This window comes from Mirounga angustirostris, unplaced genomic scaffold (genome assembly GCF_029215605.1).
Source record: "Mirounga angustirostris isolate CCGP_5_RB_7025 unplaced genomic scaffold, mMirAng1.0.hap1 SCAF_3, whole genome shotgun sequence".
In the NCBI taxonomy this organism is placed as follows: Eukaryota; Metazoa; Chordata; class Mammalia; order Carnivora; family Phocidae; genus Mirounga; species Mirounga angustirostris.
In genome coordinates this window covers 170,490,124-170,508,042 of record NW_026991711.1, presented here as the reverse complement: position 1 = coordinate 170,508,042, position 17,919 = coordinate 170,490,124, and the positions used below count along the sequence as shown (strand labels likewise).

General features: G+C 35.8%; 1 protein-coding gene across 1 annotated transcript in view; it reads left to right on the top strand.

Annotated features, from left to right (window-relative positions):
* The first annotated feature begins 8,277 nt into the window (after nucleotides 1-8,277).
* Nucleotides 8,278-17,919, top strand: part of ERBB4 (erb-b2 receptor tyrosine kinase 4) — a 49,091-nt gene continuing 39,449 nt past the window's right edge. The window contains exons 1-3 of the mRNA XM_064585839.1: nucleotides 8,278-8,283; nucleotides 12,599-12,754; nucleotides 15,116-15,191. Of these exons, the coding sequence (XP_064441909.1) occupies nucleotides 8,278-8,283; nucleotides 12,599-12,754; nucleotides 15,116-15,191 (238 nt within the window). The remainder of the gene's footprint in view (nucleotides 8,284-12,598; nucleotides 12,755-15,115; nucleotides 15,192-17,919) is intronic.

The following is a 17,919-nucleotide window of genomic DNA, read 5'->3' as shown; positions in this document are numbered from 1 at the left end:
TTTATGAGAGCATATGAGCAGGAACACTGCCATTTTGAACTGAAGGGGATGGAGACAGGAAAAAATGAAGAAAGACTGTTGGATTTTTCGAGCAGCTCCTCGTGATAATGGAGCCATTTGGCTCTGAATGTGCACTCTTCTTTAAGAAGAAGAAAAAATGCCTCCGAAAGCAATTCAGAAGTTATCAGAACCACTGTCTTGGTTTTCACATGGCCTCTGTCCAAAGCCATGGGGCTAGACTACCCAGTGGAACCATGGGGATGGAGTGGGAACCCTTCCCAACTCTGCTGTGGAGACAGGACCTCTACCCCACTGGTTCCTGAACATAAGATTATTCTTGAGCCTTAAGATCTGATGGAATTCAGCTTGCTAGGTTTGGGACACATCACCCTTTCTGTCTTTCCTGTTTCTCCCTTTTGGAATCGGAATCTATCTTCCACTTGTTCCCCATTGTACTTCAGTAGCACATAATTTGTATGCTTTCACAGGTGACTAGCTGGAGAGGAATTTTACCTCAGGATGAATAATACCTCAAGTTTCATCCCCACCTGATTTAAGTGATATTTAGATGAGACTTCAGACTTTAGACTTTAGAATTGATGCTGGAATGAGTTAAGGCTTTGGGGGCTGTTGGGATGGAATGAATGTCTTTTGCATGTCAGGACATGAACTTTGAGGGGCCATGGGTAAAATGATCTTTCTTTGTGGTAGTCTGAGATGACTAATACACCAGTATTTCCATTTCTAAACTCAAGGGTCTCCATTCAGTTATCCTTTTTTACCCCTCTATTGCACTTAACAGTGTCCAGCTTCACCTTGAAATTCCCTCTTGCTCCCCAATACCAGTCTGTCCTTTTTCTTTTTTTAATTTATTTTTTTAAAGATTTTTTTTTTTATTTATTTGAGAGAGAGAATGAGAGAGAGAGAGAGAGAGAGAGCATGAGAGCGGGGAGGGTCAGAGGGAGAAGCAGACTCCCTGCTAAGCAGGGAGCCTGATGCGGGACTTGATCCCGGGACTCCAGGATCATGGCCTGAGCTGAAGGCAGTTGCTTAACCAACTGAGCCACCCAGGCACCCCAGTCTGTCCTTTTTCTTTTTCTGTATATCTGACCATTACTTTTAGTTACTTTTGCCTTTTTTTTTTTTTCCTCTTACCCTCTCAGGTAATAATGATGATTTTCCTGAATTTGATCTGGAAAAATTGCATTCTTTCATCTTGTCTTATGGCTTTATTATCAGTGATAAGCTCCCAGCTTTATTTGCTGCTCTCAACCTAAAATTAATTCTCCAAGTTATTGTCTCAGTCAAACCCTAAACCACTGTTATCTGGGTTAGTATTATAACATCCTAACCAATCTCCTTGATTCTTTCCAGTCTCTTTACCCTTATCTGTTCTTCCCTCAACTGCCAAATCTGATCATGTCAGCTTGTTTCATCCAAACTTTCAGTGGCTCCTTTGTACATCATATTAGGTAGTTACAATTAAGTTAGACAATTATGGCACTTCTAGCCTTTGTCAACTTATGTCCCATCCTCATAGAACTTCTTGTATTTTTTTTTCCCAAGCATACCATTACCTTTTAGGACTTTGTGTTTTGTTTTGTTGTGACTGTCGTTTTCTTAATGCTTTTTATCCTCTCTAGAATAGTCTTACTATATTATAGTCCAAAATTTAAATGCCTGTTTTTCACTTAACATCACCTTTTCTGTGAGACCTTCTGGAACAACACGGAAAAGTGTCACATTTCCCTTTCTCTGCACTTTCAGAATAATTCATTTACATTTTTTTATTGTGCCCCTATATCTCTCACACTAACTGAACAATTTGGAAGGAAACCCTTTGTCAACTTCATACGTAAAAGTATTAGCAGAGTGCCCAGCGGCACATAACAGCTATTCAATAGATGACTGTTGAGAGAAACAAGGAAACTTTCTTTATCCTTTTCAACTCTATATAGAGTGAACTGTATACACAAAAAAATATCATATGCACAATAAGCTAGAAAAGTATCAAGAGAAAATAACACTTGGCCTTTCTTCCTATTCTTTTTAGTAGTCTATAACCTAATGGAATATTCATACATATATACAAACATAAGGTGGCCCCAATTTTCATGCATAATATATTCAGAAAAGAGACAAAAGTAGAAATCTTAAATGTGAACAATAGATCTACATATTATAGCTGGAATTCAATTACAGATAACTTGAGGGACACCTGGCTGTCTCAGTTGGTAGGGCGTGTGACGCTTGATCTCAGGGTTGTGAGTTTAGGCCGCACGTTAAGTACAGAGGTTACTTAAAAATAAAATCTTTTTAAAAAAAATCTCAAGACAACTTGAGAGTATCGTAAAATATTTCATTTTTCTATACCTTTACTCCTCATGCAGTAAAGTATTTACAGCTTTTTCTCCATGTACTTTAGTTTTCCTCTTTTAAGAACTAATGTATGGTCATTTAGCTTAAGTTCAGTGAGTATATAGACAGTAGTGGTTGAAGACATGCTAATTTCAACATCCTTATTGATTTCCCTATTTGTCTAAATTTTATTAATTTTCTTTTTCCACCCTATTTTCTTTTAAACATCAAGATGAAGTGTCATTCAGATGATTATACAAAGAAAAGAAAGTGTACAAGCACAAAACAAAGTTTTGTTGAAATAAAACTGTTGTGGGGCGCCTGGGTGGCTCAGTCAGCTAAGCGTCTGCCTTCAGCCCAGGTCATGGTCTAGGGGTCCTGGGATCGAGCTGCATCAGACTCCCTGCTCAGCTCTGCTTCTCCTTCTGCCTCTGTCCACCCCTCGTGCTCTCTTTCTCAAATATATAAATAAAATCTTAAAGAAAAAAGAAGAAATTAAACTGTTGTATGAAAGACAGCAATACTAAAGCATGGTTGTTGGTTGATAGATAATCGTTTGTATTCTAATTATAAAAGTCTGCTTGAGAATGACTGAGAGAACTATAAATTCAAAACGAAAATGTTGAAAAATGAGAATCATCTATAAGCAAGGTGCTAGACAAATGGGACAGTAGTAATAACTACCACTGTTGAGTGCTTACTACCGACCAGGCACTAGTGCTAAGAATTTTACATGCAGTAGCTAATTTAATTCTCCTAACAACCTTATGAGAAAGGTGCTATTGTCATCCCCACTTTGTAGATGAAGATCCTGGCAAACTGAGGAACTAACATGGCTAAGGTCACGCAGATAGCTGCATTTAGTGAATGGTTGAGCTAATGTTGAAGCCTGGGAAGTCTTATTTTAAAGCTGACACACATACTGTACTCTACTGAGCTATCAAAGATGAACAGGGATGGAATGAGAATGACTCTTTAGAGCATGGTTTGTGTGATGTTTATTTTCGGCTTTTTTTTTTTTTTATGTGAAGTATTAATTGCACAAATCTGTGAGCGGGGGAGAAGTGCAAATGAAGAGGGCAACTTTCAGATTCTACTTTGGCAGTGTGTATGAGCAGCACCTAGGTTTTCCTACCAGAGTAGAAAAACATAGTATTTAGCACAAAAACCCAAAGTTTTCTGCAAGTCAAAATAGTCACTAAGCACGTTGTAATACATATGCAAGTAAGCTTGGAAATTAGCAGATATTTAATATCTTTAAAAAAAGAGCAAGAGATGATATAATAAAAATAATCACTAACAATACAAAATTACTTCCAGTAATATTAAATATTATCCTTTTTGTTCTTCCTTTAGTTTTAATCGTTATAAGACTATATGTTTGTGAATAGATTTATTATTCCTGAGAGTTCCTTCTCTCCTAACCCTGTGATTGAAAGGCAGTAGAAGACAAATGGATGAATAGATGGAATAGGGAGGGGGAAATCAATCCATCGACTACTATTTATTGATTACTATTTATTGGCTGTCTACGATGTGATGGAATTGGGAAATGTGAGAAGGATCAAACTGAATTAAGTCATCTCAGCAGGAGCGCAGTGTTTTCAGCTTCAGGCAGTTAAGGACTCTTAAGGGTTTAAAGCAAAAGAATGAAAGGTGGTCAGATTAAAACTTTAACTTTTCAGATTTGAACAAGCCAAAACATAGCTTTGTACTCCCATCCCTCTCTTCAGTGTTTCTGTTAAAAATAATTTTACAAACTACTCAGTCTAGTAGATGAGTGTTCAGTTGGGAATGAGATGTATTCGAGTCTTTTTCTACTCTTCACCTGAAACTGCTGAAGTTGTGTGATATGCAATATAGTCTTTCTAAAGCCTGAGCATAGAAGAGCCAGCCTAACTTATAAATATGTTATTTCTGCTTTATAAAGTAACTTTGATTTAGCCTTACACAGAAAGTTATTTCACAACAATGCTTGATAATCTCAGGGTTTAGTTTGAAATAGATGATAGATGATAGAAGATAGATAGATGATAGATAGATAGATAGATAGATAGATAGATAGATAGATAGAAAGAAAGATAGGGGAAAAGGACATTGTAAGGTCATATAATAGAGTGACATAATCTCCTTGGGAGTGAGGGAAAGCTTTGTGGAGGAAATGACAGCTGATTTGTGATCTAAGAGAGTATTAAATTTACCCAAGTCTGCATCTGAAGCGTGGTAGAAGGAGTCTAGCAGTGTGATTTGAGCCATGGAGTTCCAGCTGAGGAATCCCAAGAAAAGAAGCTAGAGTGACAGTCAAGCTGCTTGAGGACTTTTTTCAGTTATGGGATAGAAGAGGCGGTTCAGCACGTGACAGCATGTGTGTGCATGTGCAGATGTATCAGCGGACCGTGGAAAATGAGACAACGACAAAAATTGCATGGAGTCAGAGAGGAGAATTAAACAAAGACGGATGTATTAGTCCTCCCTGCCTACCTCTTGGACCAAGTCTGAGCTCTTATGGAGTCAGGAGCTAAAGTCAGGGAATAAGTTTTTAAGGGGACTGAGACTAGGGTCTCAAGAATAGCAATTCATGTGGCCAGGGACAAATTACAGCACAGTGTTCAGAAGCGGATAGAGCTCTTCGCTAAGGTAGTGTGGAAGATCACAGGGCTCTCGCAGGGTGAGGAGGCTGGAAGGGCATCATTCACTGTTTACAATTATCATAAGCTGCAGCTTCTCAAGCACCAAGAGATGCCACTAGAAAAACAGCAGTATTTCCACAGCAGCTCCAGCTGCAAGCTTAAAGGATGCAGAGATCAACAAAGAACCCTGAGAAAAAGAACCCAGAAAGTATTCAGGAACGTCAGTGCGGCTCACTGGAGAAACCCCAGAAATATCTGGAAACAGCTTCTAAAGGGCAAATAGCTACAGGTTCTCTGCAGGCAGGTTGGGCCAAGAAACAGTGAAATTTGTGTTATTACTATGACACCACGTATATCCCCAAACTATGAAAACTGAAAAATTCAGATGACAACTTCTTGTCAGTTTAAATACCGACAGACCATTCTCCTCTTAACTGTCATGCGATATCTGATATTTTTATGGTGACATTGGGCTAGAAAATGAGCCATGGCATAAATCAGGAATCCTTTTTCTCTTATTTCCTTACGCAGAGACTAGAGACAAAGCCCTAGAATTCTGTCAAAGAGAGAGTGCAAATTTGAAACAAAGGAAAAGCATCAAAATGGACTTCCAAATCAACTCTAAGAGATTGAAATGAAAACTGAAAGCTGTGCTTCCGATCCTTCTGAGAATTTTAAGGAGGAAGGAACCTCAGCAAGAGGAACCTGGGTAGAGAGCAGGCAGAGGGAAAGTAGCTGGGTGACTTCCGGAGGGGAGTATGTGAGTGCCACCCTAATAAGCTTTACTTGAGCTGGGTAAGCATTTGCACATGTGGGCCAGGTCCATGGCATCCGAATGAGACAGAGGTGGAACGGAATTGGATGATGCATTATATGTGGACACAAAATTGGCTCAAATCACATGAGAGCTTTTAGTGTTCTAGGAATTTTGCTTTTTTCAAGGGAAGATACTTACTCTATAATATTCAGCGGTTATAACTAAACTCAACTGCCTGGACTTATAAATGGGTAAACCACACTTAAAAAAATTGTTATTGAAAACTTTTAGTTCTGGGGCACTGGGTGGCTCAGTTGTTAAGCGTCTGCCTTCGGCTCAGGTCATGGTCCCAGGGTCCTGGAATCGAGCCCCACATCGGGCTCCGTGCTCGGCGGGAAGCGTGCTTCTCCCTCTCCCACTCCCCCTGCTTGTGTTCCCTCTCTTGCTGTGTCACTCTCTGTCAAATAAATACAATCTTTAAAAAAAAAGAAAAGAAAAGAAAAATTTTAGTTCTGTGTGATGACCATTTGCTTTGTAATAAGTATACCTCCTAAAATTGATATAATTGTCTTAAGAAAGAAAATTGTATGCACGTATTCCCACCCACTGAACTTTATAGTTTTCAGTCAGTAGCATGCAACCCTGTGAAACTAAAGAATATTAGGAATGATTTGTTTCTGCTCAATTATAACAAAGGCATCAGACGTTCAGCCTCCTCCCTATAGTGTCTGAATGTATTTGCACAATATGTGTGCTCAGAGAAAGGCTCGGCTTTTATCTGTTAATCTAGAGGTTGCTGTATTAATAGTTTGCACACTTCATTGATTTTTAATTAATTTCTAAAGAGACACAGAGGATAACTACTACAGCCCACAGACATCTCCGTTCTCATTGCAATCCACATCTTTATTGATCGGCTGCCTAAAGAGCAGAAATAATCTATTTTAAGTATACTTTTCTGAGAGAGCATGGACACTCTACAATTCACTTGTCTCTTTGTAATCATATTGGCAAGAGGTCAGTGAGAAGGAAAAACGTTAGCATGTTTAGTATTCTCTTGATCCAGGCAGATGAGCTTTTTCACCTGTTATTTATTTGGTAGGATAGCAGTGGTTTCTCACACATGCTTTTTAACTTATTTTTTGTTTGTTTCTTTATTATTATTATTTTGTTTCTTTAAGAGACTTTTGAGTCCCAAGCAGGCTGTCCTGCAAATTCTTATTTTTTTTTTAAGATTTTATTTATTTATTTGACAGAGAGAGACATAGCGAGAGAGGGAATACAAGCAGGGGGAGTGGGAGAGGGAGAAGCAGGCTTCCCGCTGAGCAGGGAGCCTGATGCGGGGCTCAATCCCAGGACCCTGGGATCATGACCTGAGCCGAAGGCAGACGCTTAACGACTGAGCCACCAAGGCGCCCCTGTCCTGCAAATTCTTGCAATGGAAATTTCCAAAAGCTTATGAAGGGGGGGATGAAATTTCTGAAGAAACATCTGAAGAAAATGTAGAGAACCAGAAGTAAAAAAATCTGTTTTCCCCGCCACCCTCAGGAATCTGTAAATGCTGTCCTCCTTCACTCTCCCTGGTATGCTAATATTACCATCTTGGGTTTGACCCTGAATGCTGCAGGTTTTGCTCTCTTCTACCTATCATAAATATTGTAGACTTCTAAATTTGTCCCACTTCCACTGCAAAGAAGAATTTCTACCTCCTGAACAGCTGTACAAAACTTTGGTCTTATTGTTCATTTAACCCAACTACAAACATCAGTTGAGTAATAGTTAAATGTCAGACAGTCTTCAAATTGTGGAAAATACACAGTTGAATTCACAAGTTGGTGGTCTGGAGAAACCATTCTAGGGGAACCCAGCAAAACTAAAGAGATTTATTTATTATGTACAATACTTTTTTCTTCATTGAAATTTTAGAGCAGCCATTGTTTATATAACAATTATTCAGTTATATATGCTGTCTTTGTTAGTTTCATATATGGTTTAGAGTCTATTGACTATAGTTGGATGTATATGGTCATATAATGTAATGTTTAAGTTTGTTGCCTATGGAGTCAAGCTGCCTACAGTCAAATCTTGGTTCTTTCTAAGCTTTGTCTTGCACTGTCACCCTTGGGTAAGTTTTTTTATTTTATTTCTTTGTGCATCAGTTTCCTCATGATAAAACAGGAATAATAGTAGTACAGATGTCATTCGGTTCTTGCGAGTTCCTATACACACAGGACTTAAGACAGTCCCCTGGCACAGAGTGCTTAAATAAATATTAATTATATATACATACAAAAATATAAAATGATAACATATGCAGTTATAATGTATTCCTCATATGATTTCAGTGTTTTCAGTCAACAAAAAACCTCTACCTGTTGCATTTTCCACAGTGACTATTACTATTTTTGTTTGTCTAGATTCTCCTACACTAAAATTAGTACTGAACAGATTTTTTTTTATATTGTTAAACAAATTTATATCATTTCACATGGTGTTAGTGTTCAATTCAGTCTTGTTTATAGTGTCAAAGAGATGGAGGTAAGTTTAGTACCCATCAAGTGTGGAATAGACTGTAAATTGACAGTGTATGCCTATGTTATATATATAGGTTTATGAGTTTGTGGATATGATTTAATGCGACGAGAAGAAATAAAGTGGATTTTGTATAGCATCATGCTTCAATCTAAAAAAGTATAAGTAAAACATGTTTTTGTTTAGTGCACAGTACTATTTGTGTATTAAAAATATAAAAATAAATAAGCTTATGGATAATGGATTGGAAGGATGTACACTAAAAACACTGTTGTGAATACTTATGATGGGAAGAAGAATGGCATTGGGTTGGAGGGCATAGGGGAACAATGGTAATGGCACACATGGATTATGGAGTATGATTAACTCAAAATTCTGTATACCTGAGATCCTAAAAGAAAACAAAGACAAAAGTCACACACATTACCTTGAGTTGGCTCCTAGAAAACAGTGTCTAAAACAGATTTGTGTGCAGGAAGTTTTTTTGGCAAGTGTTCTCAGGAGCAATGCCTGTAAAGCAATGAAAAATATTAGGTAGAAGGAAAAAGTTGAGCGATGATGAAATTGCAACAGAGATCTCACCCAATCTTAGGAGAGAGCCCTGGAACTGGAATAGTTCTTCACAGTCATCTAAGGGGGGGATGGACTTTATAATTGCATCAGCCAGTGGCTAGGTGTGGGCTGACTCTGTGAGAAGACAAAACCCCCAGCAAAGCAGCAGTTGGGTTGGAGGTATTAAAGCATCCAAAGTGATGTAGCTGAGAGTTACCAGCAGCCAACACTCCCCTATGAATCCATTGGTCCTGAAGAAGTTTCTGGGTGCTACACCACAGCACCCACTACATACATATGTGCCTGTGATACACACACACACACACACACACACTCAAATATGTTATTGGGAGACTTTTTGAAAAATACATTTCAAATATCAACAAGTATTGTCTTAATTATGCACTATTAAGCTGATGTAAATTTAGCCCTCAATATTTCAAAATCTCCTTATGAACTAGAACCTAACCAAGTTTCTTAAAGATCATAGGTGCAATCAGAAGATGTAAGAATGAACCATGAGTATTAACTCCAAGCTAGTTTAGGACAGCCACGTGAATCTGCTTTTCTTCCTCTGAAAAGAATAATAGGAGAACATTCGAGGACAAATAAGCAAGAAACAGAAATTACTTCACCTAACAGTGCTGAGTAGCCAGTAGGTATTTCATTTGGCTATCTTTTCTTTCTCTTACAGTAGTCAAATTGTATTTTTAATAAGAGGGTTGAATTTGAGGTTATTTATTTAGAAAACACATGGTATCTTAGAATATTGAATGTTCTAGGTGCTTATGAAGGCATTCAGTCCTCAAGACAATCTTCAGGGTAAATACTATTATTATCCCCATTTAATGGATGAGGAAATTGAAACACACAAATAAATTGACCAAGGACACAGAGCTACTAAGAGCTGGGGTTTATTTCTAAAGTCTGTCATCTTAAACATTGGATGCATGTGGAAACTGTGGTTTCCAGTTTCCAGTCTGTGGAAACTGACTTTTACTAAAACATATTCACGGCTCTCACTAAACATTTGAAGGGAGGCATCTACTCTATGTCTTTCTTTACTGTTCTCTGTGTCTTTTATTGGCCCACGATTTAATATTTTATATAGATCTGTTGTACAGTTCCATCTATCATGGAATAAAAATTTAAAGCTAGAGGATACTTCAGAGATCATTTAGGCCAATCTGTCACTTTTACAGGAGAGGTAAAATGAGTATCTGAGGTCAAAAGCCTAGTGAACAGCATGTCCAGGATTCCTATCTCCAACATTCAGTTCTGTGTTCTTTCTCTGCTGCCATGAACCAGCTTTCTCTGGTTGAAAAGGCGTCTCAGTTGATTTAATTACGAATCCTCCTTAGTTTCCCTTCATGCACTATTTGGATAAAGTCAGTTACTTCATCCAAAAAGGCCCCTTTCTCCCATTGAACATGCTTATGTCTTTAGCCCTAGCAGTAGAGAGCATTATAGTTGGATTTTTTTCCTCAGGCATAGAATTGCTTTTAGAAGGAAAAGTAGAAAAGAGGAGTGATTTTCATTTGAAGCTAGCTTTCCTGAAGCTTCCTGTGTTATTAAAAAAGCTTCAGGTTATTAGAATAGAAAACAGGAAAAAAAGTGTACTCTTGCTAACTCCAGAGATTAATGCCTGTGAGAGCTGACTGTAGCTTGAAATTTTTAGCTCCACACATGTGTTTGATGAAATTGTCACATGGCCTATATATGGGAAGCAAATATTTATTGTCAAAAATAGTCTGGTCTCTCTTGACTTGCGTTAGCTTCCTGCAGCTGGGCAGAATACATTTTCACATTGGATTAAAACATAATAAGAATGCATTTTTGCTAGACAGTTGTAATTCAAATATCATAAGATTGAAAAGAAGGTCATTACCTTACTTAGGCCTCGGGATCTCTCTGAAGGCTCCCCTCTCATGCACACTTGCTAGGATCTACTAGAGATGATCCTCAAAACACAACTCTCCTTAAATGCCTTTGTGTGTATCATACCGATTGACTCAAGTCCATATTCCATGTCTGCCCACTTCATTAATAGCTCTGTCCTCCTTCAGTGAACAGATCTTCTCTGACTCTTTTGTTTCCCTGATGTCTAGCACAGTGCCTGAAACATAGTGTGTGTTCTGTCATCATGTGTGGATCTGAATATTAACTCGTTGCCAACACACTTTGCATATTCTGATATGAAGGTGGTAAGAGAGGAAAGATGAATGTTTTTGTGGTCATTTCTTAAAGGGGCAAATAATTGAAAAAAACTTTATCTCCAAGGCAATAAGTCTGTTTTTTGATCCCTTAAGTCATATAAAGGCTATGCGTTTTTAGATTCACTTTATTCTAGGAATTTCCAAGTTGGCATACTCAAACAGAAAGCACTGTTTAGGAAAGAGGACCAATCCCTAGAAATCTCAGTTGTGGGCTGATTTCAGAAAACACTAATACAAATGGTGTTACCCAACGACTGACCAGTTGGATTGTATTAGGCAGTATCTCCACCTGTTGTGTTTAATGGGCATTTATAGTATAGGGTTTGGCCCATGATGCTGTTTGAAGCAATCTTCTCTTTACACTACACTGGGTATACAGTTCTTTTTTTTTTTTTTTCCTTTTTTCTACCTGTGTGATTTATGTGGCTGTTTTCCACAGCTTTTGTTTTGATATCAGCAACTGTTAATCCTTCAAAGTCCTGCAGTTGCAATGTTAACTACCAAGAGCTTTGATTTGCAATTGGCATGAGAGTATGCTTTAACCATTTCCTAATAATTCTGATTTGGTTTTGAATGACAAGTTTTTTTCCTCTAAAATCCCCAAATACAGAATTCCTCTAACACTTCAATAAGAATATGTTCACTCTAATCTAGGCCTCTGAGTTTACTTCCTTGATTTTACATCAACCTTTAGTTAAGGCTAATGTTTAATGACTCTTAGTTTCCCTACTGGTAAAGTACAATTAATATTTATCGCTTCTATGGATTATAGATATATACATATGAATATATATGAACTTATATGGATATATGTGGATATATATAATTGTTGGCAATCAGTAATACATTTTATTTTTAATTACCCTATATATTAATGAAGAAAACATACTAAGGGCTTATTTCAAGGTCATTATAAACAATGTAATTTCACTTGTGGGTTCTTATAATGACTACTAATGTCATTGAAGCCGTCTAAAAAAATTATAGGCTTTTAATGCCTCTAAGGTATAGTTCATTTTTTGCATAATTAATAAGAATAATATAATTCTTCAGCCTTGATAGAATCTATGATGGTGATTTTGGCACCATTAAACCTTCATATGAAATATTTTTTAAAAAAATTATGGATGGGTGTCTTTGGAGCAGGTGTGTATGGGGAGGATGGCATGAAGCTGGAGTTATTGAAAAGAAAACTACTAGAAATAATGTGGGTCAGTCCAAGTGTGTGTTAGCTTATCTACTGAGAGACACGCCTCACTAGTGAAAGTGTTTGCAAAAGAGTATAAAGTCTCTGAGGGAAAAAAAAATGATCTAACATTTAGCTCATGTACAGGTAATTCATTCTTTATAGGACTTTAAGTGATAAAGGCTAAAAGTTATTTGTGGTTTGCTTTTTTATCCCAGGTTTTTCCTAATTTTGAAAATATTCCAGGATCCTGGCTTCGCTTAGAGACATCAAGCACTTGCAACTGGAGGCTAAGAAACTGCTTTTTAGATAAATAGAAAAGCCTAGGCATTAACTGACTATCTTTTTGGAACATGGTGTTTTTCAGGGAATGATGTACTTGGAAGAAAGACGGCTTGTTCATCGGGATTTGGCAGCCCGAAATGTCTTAGTGAAATCTCCAAACCATGTGAAAATCACAGATTTTGGACTAGCCAGACTCTTAGAAGGAGATGAAAAGGAGTATAATGCTGATGGAGGGAAGGTGGGTATCTTTTTAGAACAATATTGCTTGAAAATATAGTATGATATTCTTTTATCTTCTTACATATTATAGGAAGAAGCCACTAAGTCTGAAGTTATGAAAGTGTAAAATCTCAATTCTACCGTTTGCCCTCTCTCTCACCCAGGGTCAAATATATTATATATACCAACATCCATTTCTCAAAAGTAGCCAAAATAAGACAATTCATCTCTAGTGGTCCTTCTGTCACATCCAGTATTGGGAAGTGGGTGGATCCTTAGGCAGTTTAGAAATTACACTTTAATCCAGGGCCATAGTAATTGTTTCATTGTTCCTAAGAACACAGGACTGACCATACAGAGAGACACAACTATTCTTTCATAGATTAGGGAGAAGCCTGACCACTACCAAGAACCATAATTCATTGGAAAGTTCATCCTTCTATTTAGCTTCTAATCCTCTTACACCAGATATAACAGATTCCTCTTATCTGGCTCTATTTTTTTAAGCTTTACTGTAGTATATGATTGACCAATTTGCTTTATTTATTACCTCATTCTCTCCACCAGAATATAGGCCACTATATCCCAGGGGTCTTAACAGTACCATTCCTCTTCTACTTTTCTGACTCTCCAGCCTCAGGTCTTGCCTGACAACTGTGTTCCCGCCATGTAGTCTCAGTGCAGGCCTTAGTTCCAGCTCTTGTTTTCCCTCGTTAACCCACTGTTTAGACTTGGCTAAGGATATCTCCTCTCCATCTGGAGGTCCTTCTAGCTTAATGTGGGAAAACTTAGATCAGGAGAGGCCAGATGAAATAAGCAAATGCATCCTTAACCTATGGTGACATATAAACACATGCTAACAAAAAAAAGTGATCGATATGTCATTTAAATATGTTTATCATGTGCCTTATTTATATGAGCCATCCAAATATATATTACAAATATTTTGCAATGATGGGCTTCCAAATGCTTAACATTGATTTTTATATGTCATGTAGTACATGATTTTTATATCTTTATAGGATCTCTTATATAACTATGTATATTCAGATCTTATCACAAGACAAATTTTTAAAAACTTCAGTTTTGTAGTATTTCCTAATCTTTCCTCAATTTTATCAGACTGTTTTGCCTGTTTGCTACCAAATTGTCGCAGTTTGAGACCACAGCTTTGAAATCCACTAGAAGATTACACAGTAGAAGTCTATAAATCACATGACTTCACTTGTCTTAAGAACATATAGCTGTAGGATTTGTCTAAAGCAAGATTCGTTATAGCTTTAAATGCCTAGTAACCATTAAGTCTTTATCAAGCCACCTGTGATTTAAACTTACTTCTTTAACACCATGTCCGTAGTCCATAAAGTCAGCTATCTCCTTGCCTGTAGGGAAATCACTTTCAGTGTGTCTTCTGTTCCCTTTCACTGAATACCATGATTCTGTCATACAGTTACCTTGGTGTCACCTTGGTGAGCAGCAAACCTCATGATTTCAAAGGCCTATTTAGTTTTAAGCTTTCTACTGCAAAGTAGAAGTGTTTATCTTTATTCCATAGAATCTAATTATATTTCCAGCTATATAATGCTGCCCTTCCTAGTTGAAACTTATTCTGCTGACCCCTCATCAGCAGGGTATGTGAGTAGTGATGTAGATTTGTACTGATCCTCTCACATTCTTTTATATAATTCCTAGTTTGAAAATGGTACATGTTTTCAGTCCTGGCTAACCAAGACAAGGGAGATCATTTGTGGCTGGGGAACAAAGCAAGCCTAACTCTGGAATTTGTTATTTTAGGTGTTTCAAGTGACCAACTTATATGAGAGGAAAAAGGTGGGGGCAAGTATAGAAAGAGACCATCTTACTGGTGGCCAGAAATTTTCTGAGGGTAAAAAAGAATAAGTGAAAATGTAAGGAATCTCATTTTGGGACGAGAGGGCGGGGGAAATGTCGTAGATCATATTTTTAGAAGCACATGTCTTAAATGTTTAGAATTGATATTGTGAGTCATAATATTAACTAGTAACTGAATTAATTGCTGAACATTAATTAAGAACTATAGTGATACTATAAAGTAAAGATACTATACTAAAAAAGTGATACTATTTTACTTTTCATTGTTTATGAAGCTTTTAAAAATAAATATATCTTTAGGTTAATTCACTTTAAGAATTTTATAAATTTCAATTCATTGCTCTCTGTATTGAGAAATAACATCTTTATTATTAATATTATATTTGTATTTTCTATACACACAAAAAAACACAATCAAAAAATACAATTGAGGCAAACCCAGAGACTCATATTTTGGGAAAAGAATATAGGAATGACTTTTTATGTAACTATAAAACTTTCACTTTTTATTTCTCTTTTTATTTCTCAGATGCCAATTAAATGGATGGCTCTGGAGTGTATACACTACAGGAAATTCACCCATCAGAGTGATGTTTGGAGCTATGGTAAATAAATCTTCCTTGTGAATTAAGGGTTTTAAGGCAAAAATAAATATATTAGGCTCATGTAAAACATCTTAAGCCAACTTATTTTATTGTGTTGGAAATACCTACTTATGAGCCTTATTTCCTAAAGGAATTAACTCTTTGCTTTTCCACTTAAAAAAACAAAACTCTAAATTGTATCATTTATCTGCCTTTTTTATTATTCCTTGGTTCTCTAAAATGTAATATATTAAAATCTCAGTTGAGTTGTCTACCATAACCTTTGGTTTGGTAACAACTTTTCTGATCATTTTGACAGAAAAAAACCAGCCAATTTTAGTTTAGGAACAATGTCATAGAGCCTCATAGCCTTGATTTTTCAAAACACTGTTTGAAAACATATGTTAAAAATAAAAGAATGTCTGTTCTATAATAAGAAATGTTATTGTTGTAACGAAGAACAATTACAGAAAGCAATAAGGTGAGAGCAATAAATGTGAGGGGAGAGATAGGAGAGAAGATTTCTAATTGCAGCTTTGATTTTAATTTACAAACTACTTTGGAATAAACAGATATATTAGAGAATGAATAACATGAACTGGGAATGGGTGATTTTAAACTTAGAGCATTCATTTAATTGCATTTAACTCAATTGGTGAGATGAGATACTTAGATCTATCTAGCTATTTACAACTTAAGTTCATCCAGGTATTAGTGAGAATGAATCAACACCTTTTCTAAGTTTAAATATGTCACAAAGAACCAATATTTCTTACAAATTAAAAGCATGATGCCCATTTAAGCAAAAAGGTGGTGTGACTTGAAAGCATGGTACAATTTAGTTTACTCAAATTTAAGTCTAGCTTTATCTTTGTTTTTGTTTTTAGAAAAAAGACTTAATCCATTCAATCACTATAGAACTTATACCTCTTATCTAGAAAAGCACAAATTATCTTAAAAAAAAAAAGTTAAGACATTTCTGTAAAGTGTTTTTTACCTCCACACACCTATGCTGTTTGTTTAAAATTTCCACAAAGTCTCCATGTATTCTGCTAAGCTTCGAAGTAGAAAGTGTGCTGTGCTTGAGATATAGACAAGTATAGGAAAACGATTGAAAAATTTTAATTGTTGAACTGTAAAGACTAAATAGAAACACAAATCTAGTATATATATTACATGAAACAAGTATATATATTATATGATATAGGTTTACAGATTATATTTTGTATGATAGACTTATATGTTACCATATAAATTTTGATATATGACATATATATTATTTTTTTCTTTTCCTTTTTTCTATGTATGTTTCCCTCAATTAAATGTGACAATCTGCTGCAAGCAATTTTAAACGACATTAAAATAAGTACATAGATAGATAGATAGATAGATAGATAGATAGATAGATAGATAGATTAGTACTCTGCTTTGAAACATAGTCCAGGTCATCAACCCATATCCATAAGGCATTTTAAGATTTTTATGATATATCATAGTTGATTGCAAAAGACATAAAAGGCAGAGAGAAACATAATGTTGTTTACAATGCACCTTTGTGGAAAATTGCCACCATTATTTTAATAAAGATGCTATGGTTTATATGTTCAAATGATAGGATTGTAAGTTTTGAGGATGTTTCTAATTCAGTTTTCCTGGGATTGTCTGTCTACATGAGGCCATCTCTTTAACCATATCTTGTGGTCACTCCTGCAAAGATATAATTGGATTATTATTGGCAGAGGTGGGAGTTTTGCTGTTCCTACTTTTGTTTTTATATGTATGTGTTTCTCTTTTTTATATTTCTATTATTTTGATTTGTAATTGCTTTGCATTTTGTTTACATTAGTTCTTTTTTTTAGAAGTTCTGATAGAGATGTGAGAGCATCTATTCTTTTATAACTGCATACATAAGTTAACAAAATGGCCTCATTAAATACATATTCTATAAATATGTATATATATTGACTGATTGAATAGAAATAGACAGCCATCTATGCACCTTTGCTTCTTAACTTGTTCCAGCCTGTCTCATGGACACTGAATCTTAATTATTGGTTCTACAGAGCCATTCTTTAATATGCAAAATTAAGTAGGATTTAATCAAGATCAAACAGTTAAATTGTGTCACTAGTTACATTTTTATATTATACCTAAGAATCATAAGATAAAAATATTAACAAGAAAAATCAGGTAATTGCTAATGATATTATTATAAAGGATAACTTGAAGTTCATATATACTTTTATATCTTAAACTTTGTATTTTTATTATTAGTCAATGATAACTGTCATGAGCTAAAAAAGACTTCAGTTTGAATTAATAATTCATTACAGATGGAAGTAGAAAAAAAAGCATAGTCCTAATTAATGGACTTTATATTAAAACATAGTTTGTATATTATATGAACCAATCAAAATTTACTTGGTAAGACTCTTATGCACAGATAGCTATTTCTGAACTTAAAATCCTTATCCTTAAGAAATGACAACTTTTTAATTGTATATTTATGAAATCAGAAAGAGGTCTATAGTGTATATATTATTGTTCAAATCAGAATCATTATTATCAAAGTTAGCTCTTTGCCTGCTGGTATTTACAAAGGGAATCACTGTTCTAGTGGTTCAAGAAAGTGATTTCATATCTATGGAATCACCAATTATTGATTCCCTTCAATTTTGTGATGCTTACTTCATATGTATTACGTTATATTTGGATCACTCAGGCTCTCACAGGTGTTAAAGATACGAAT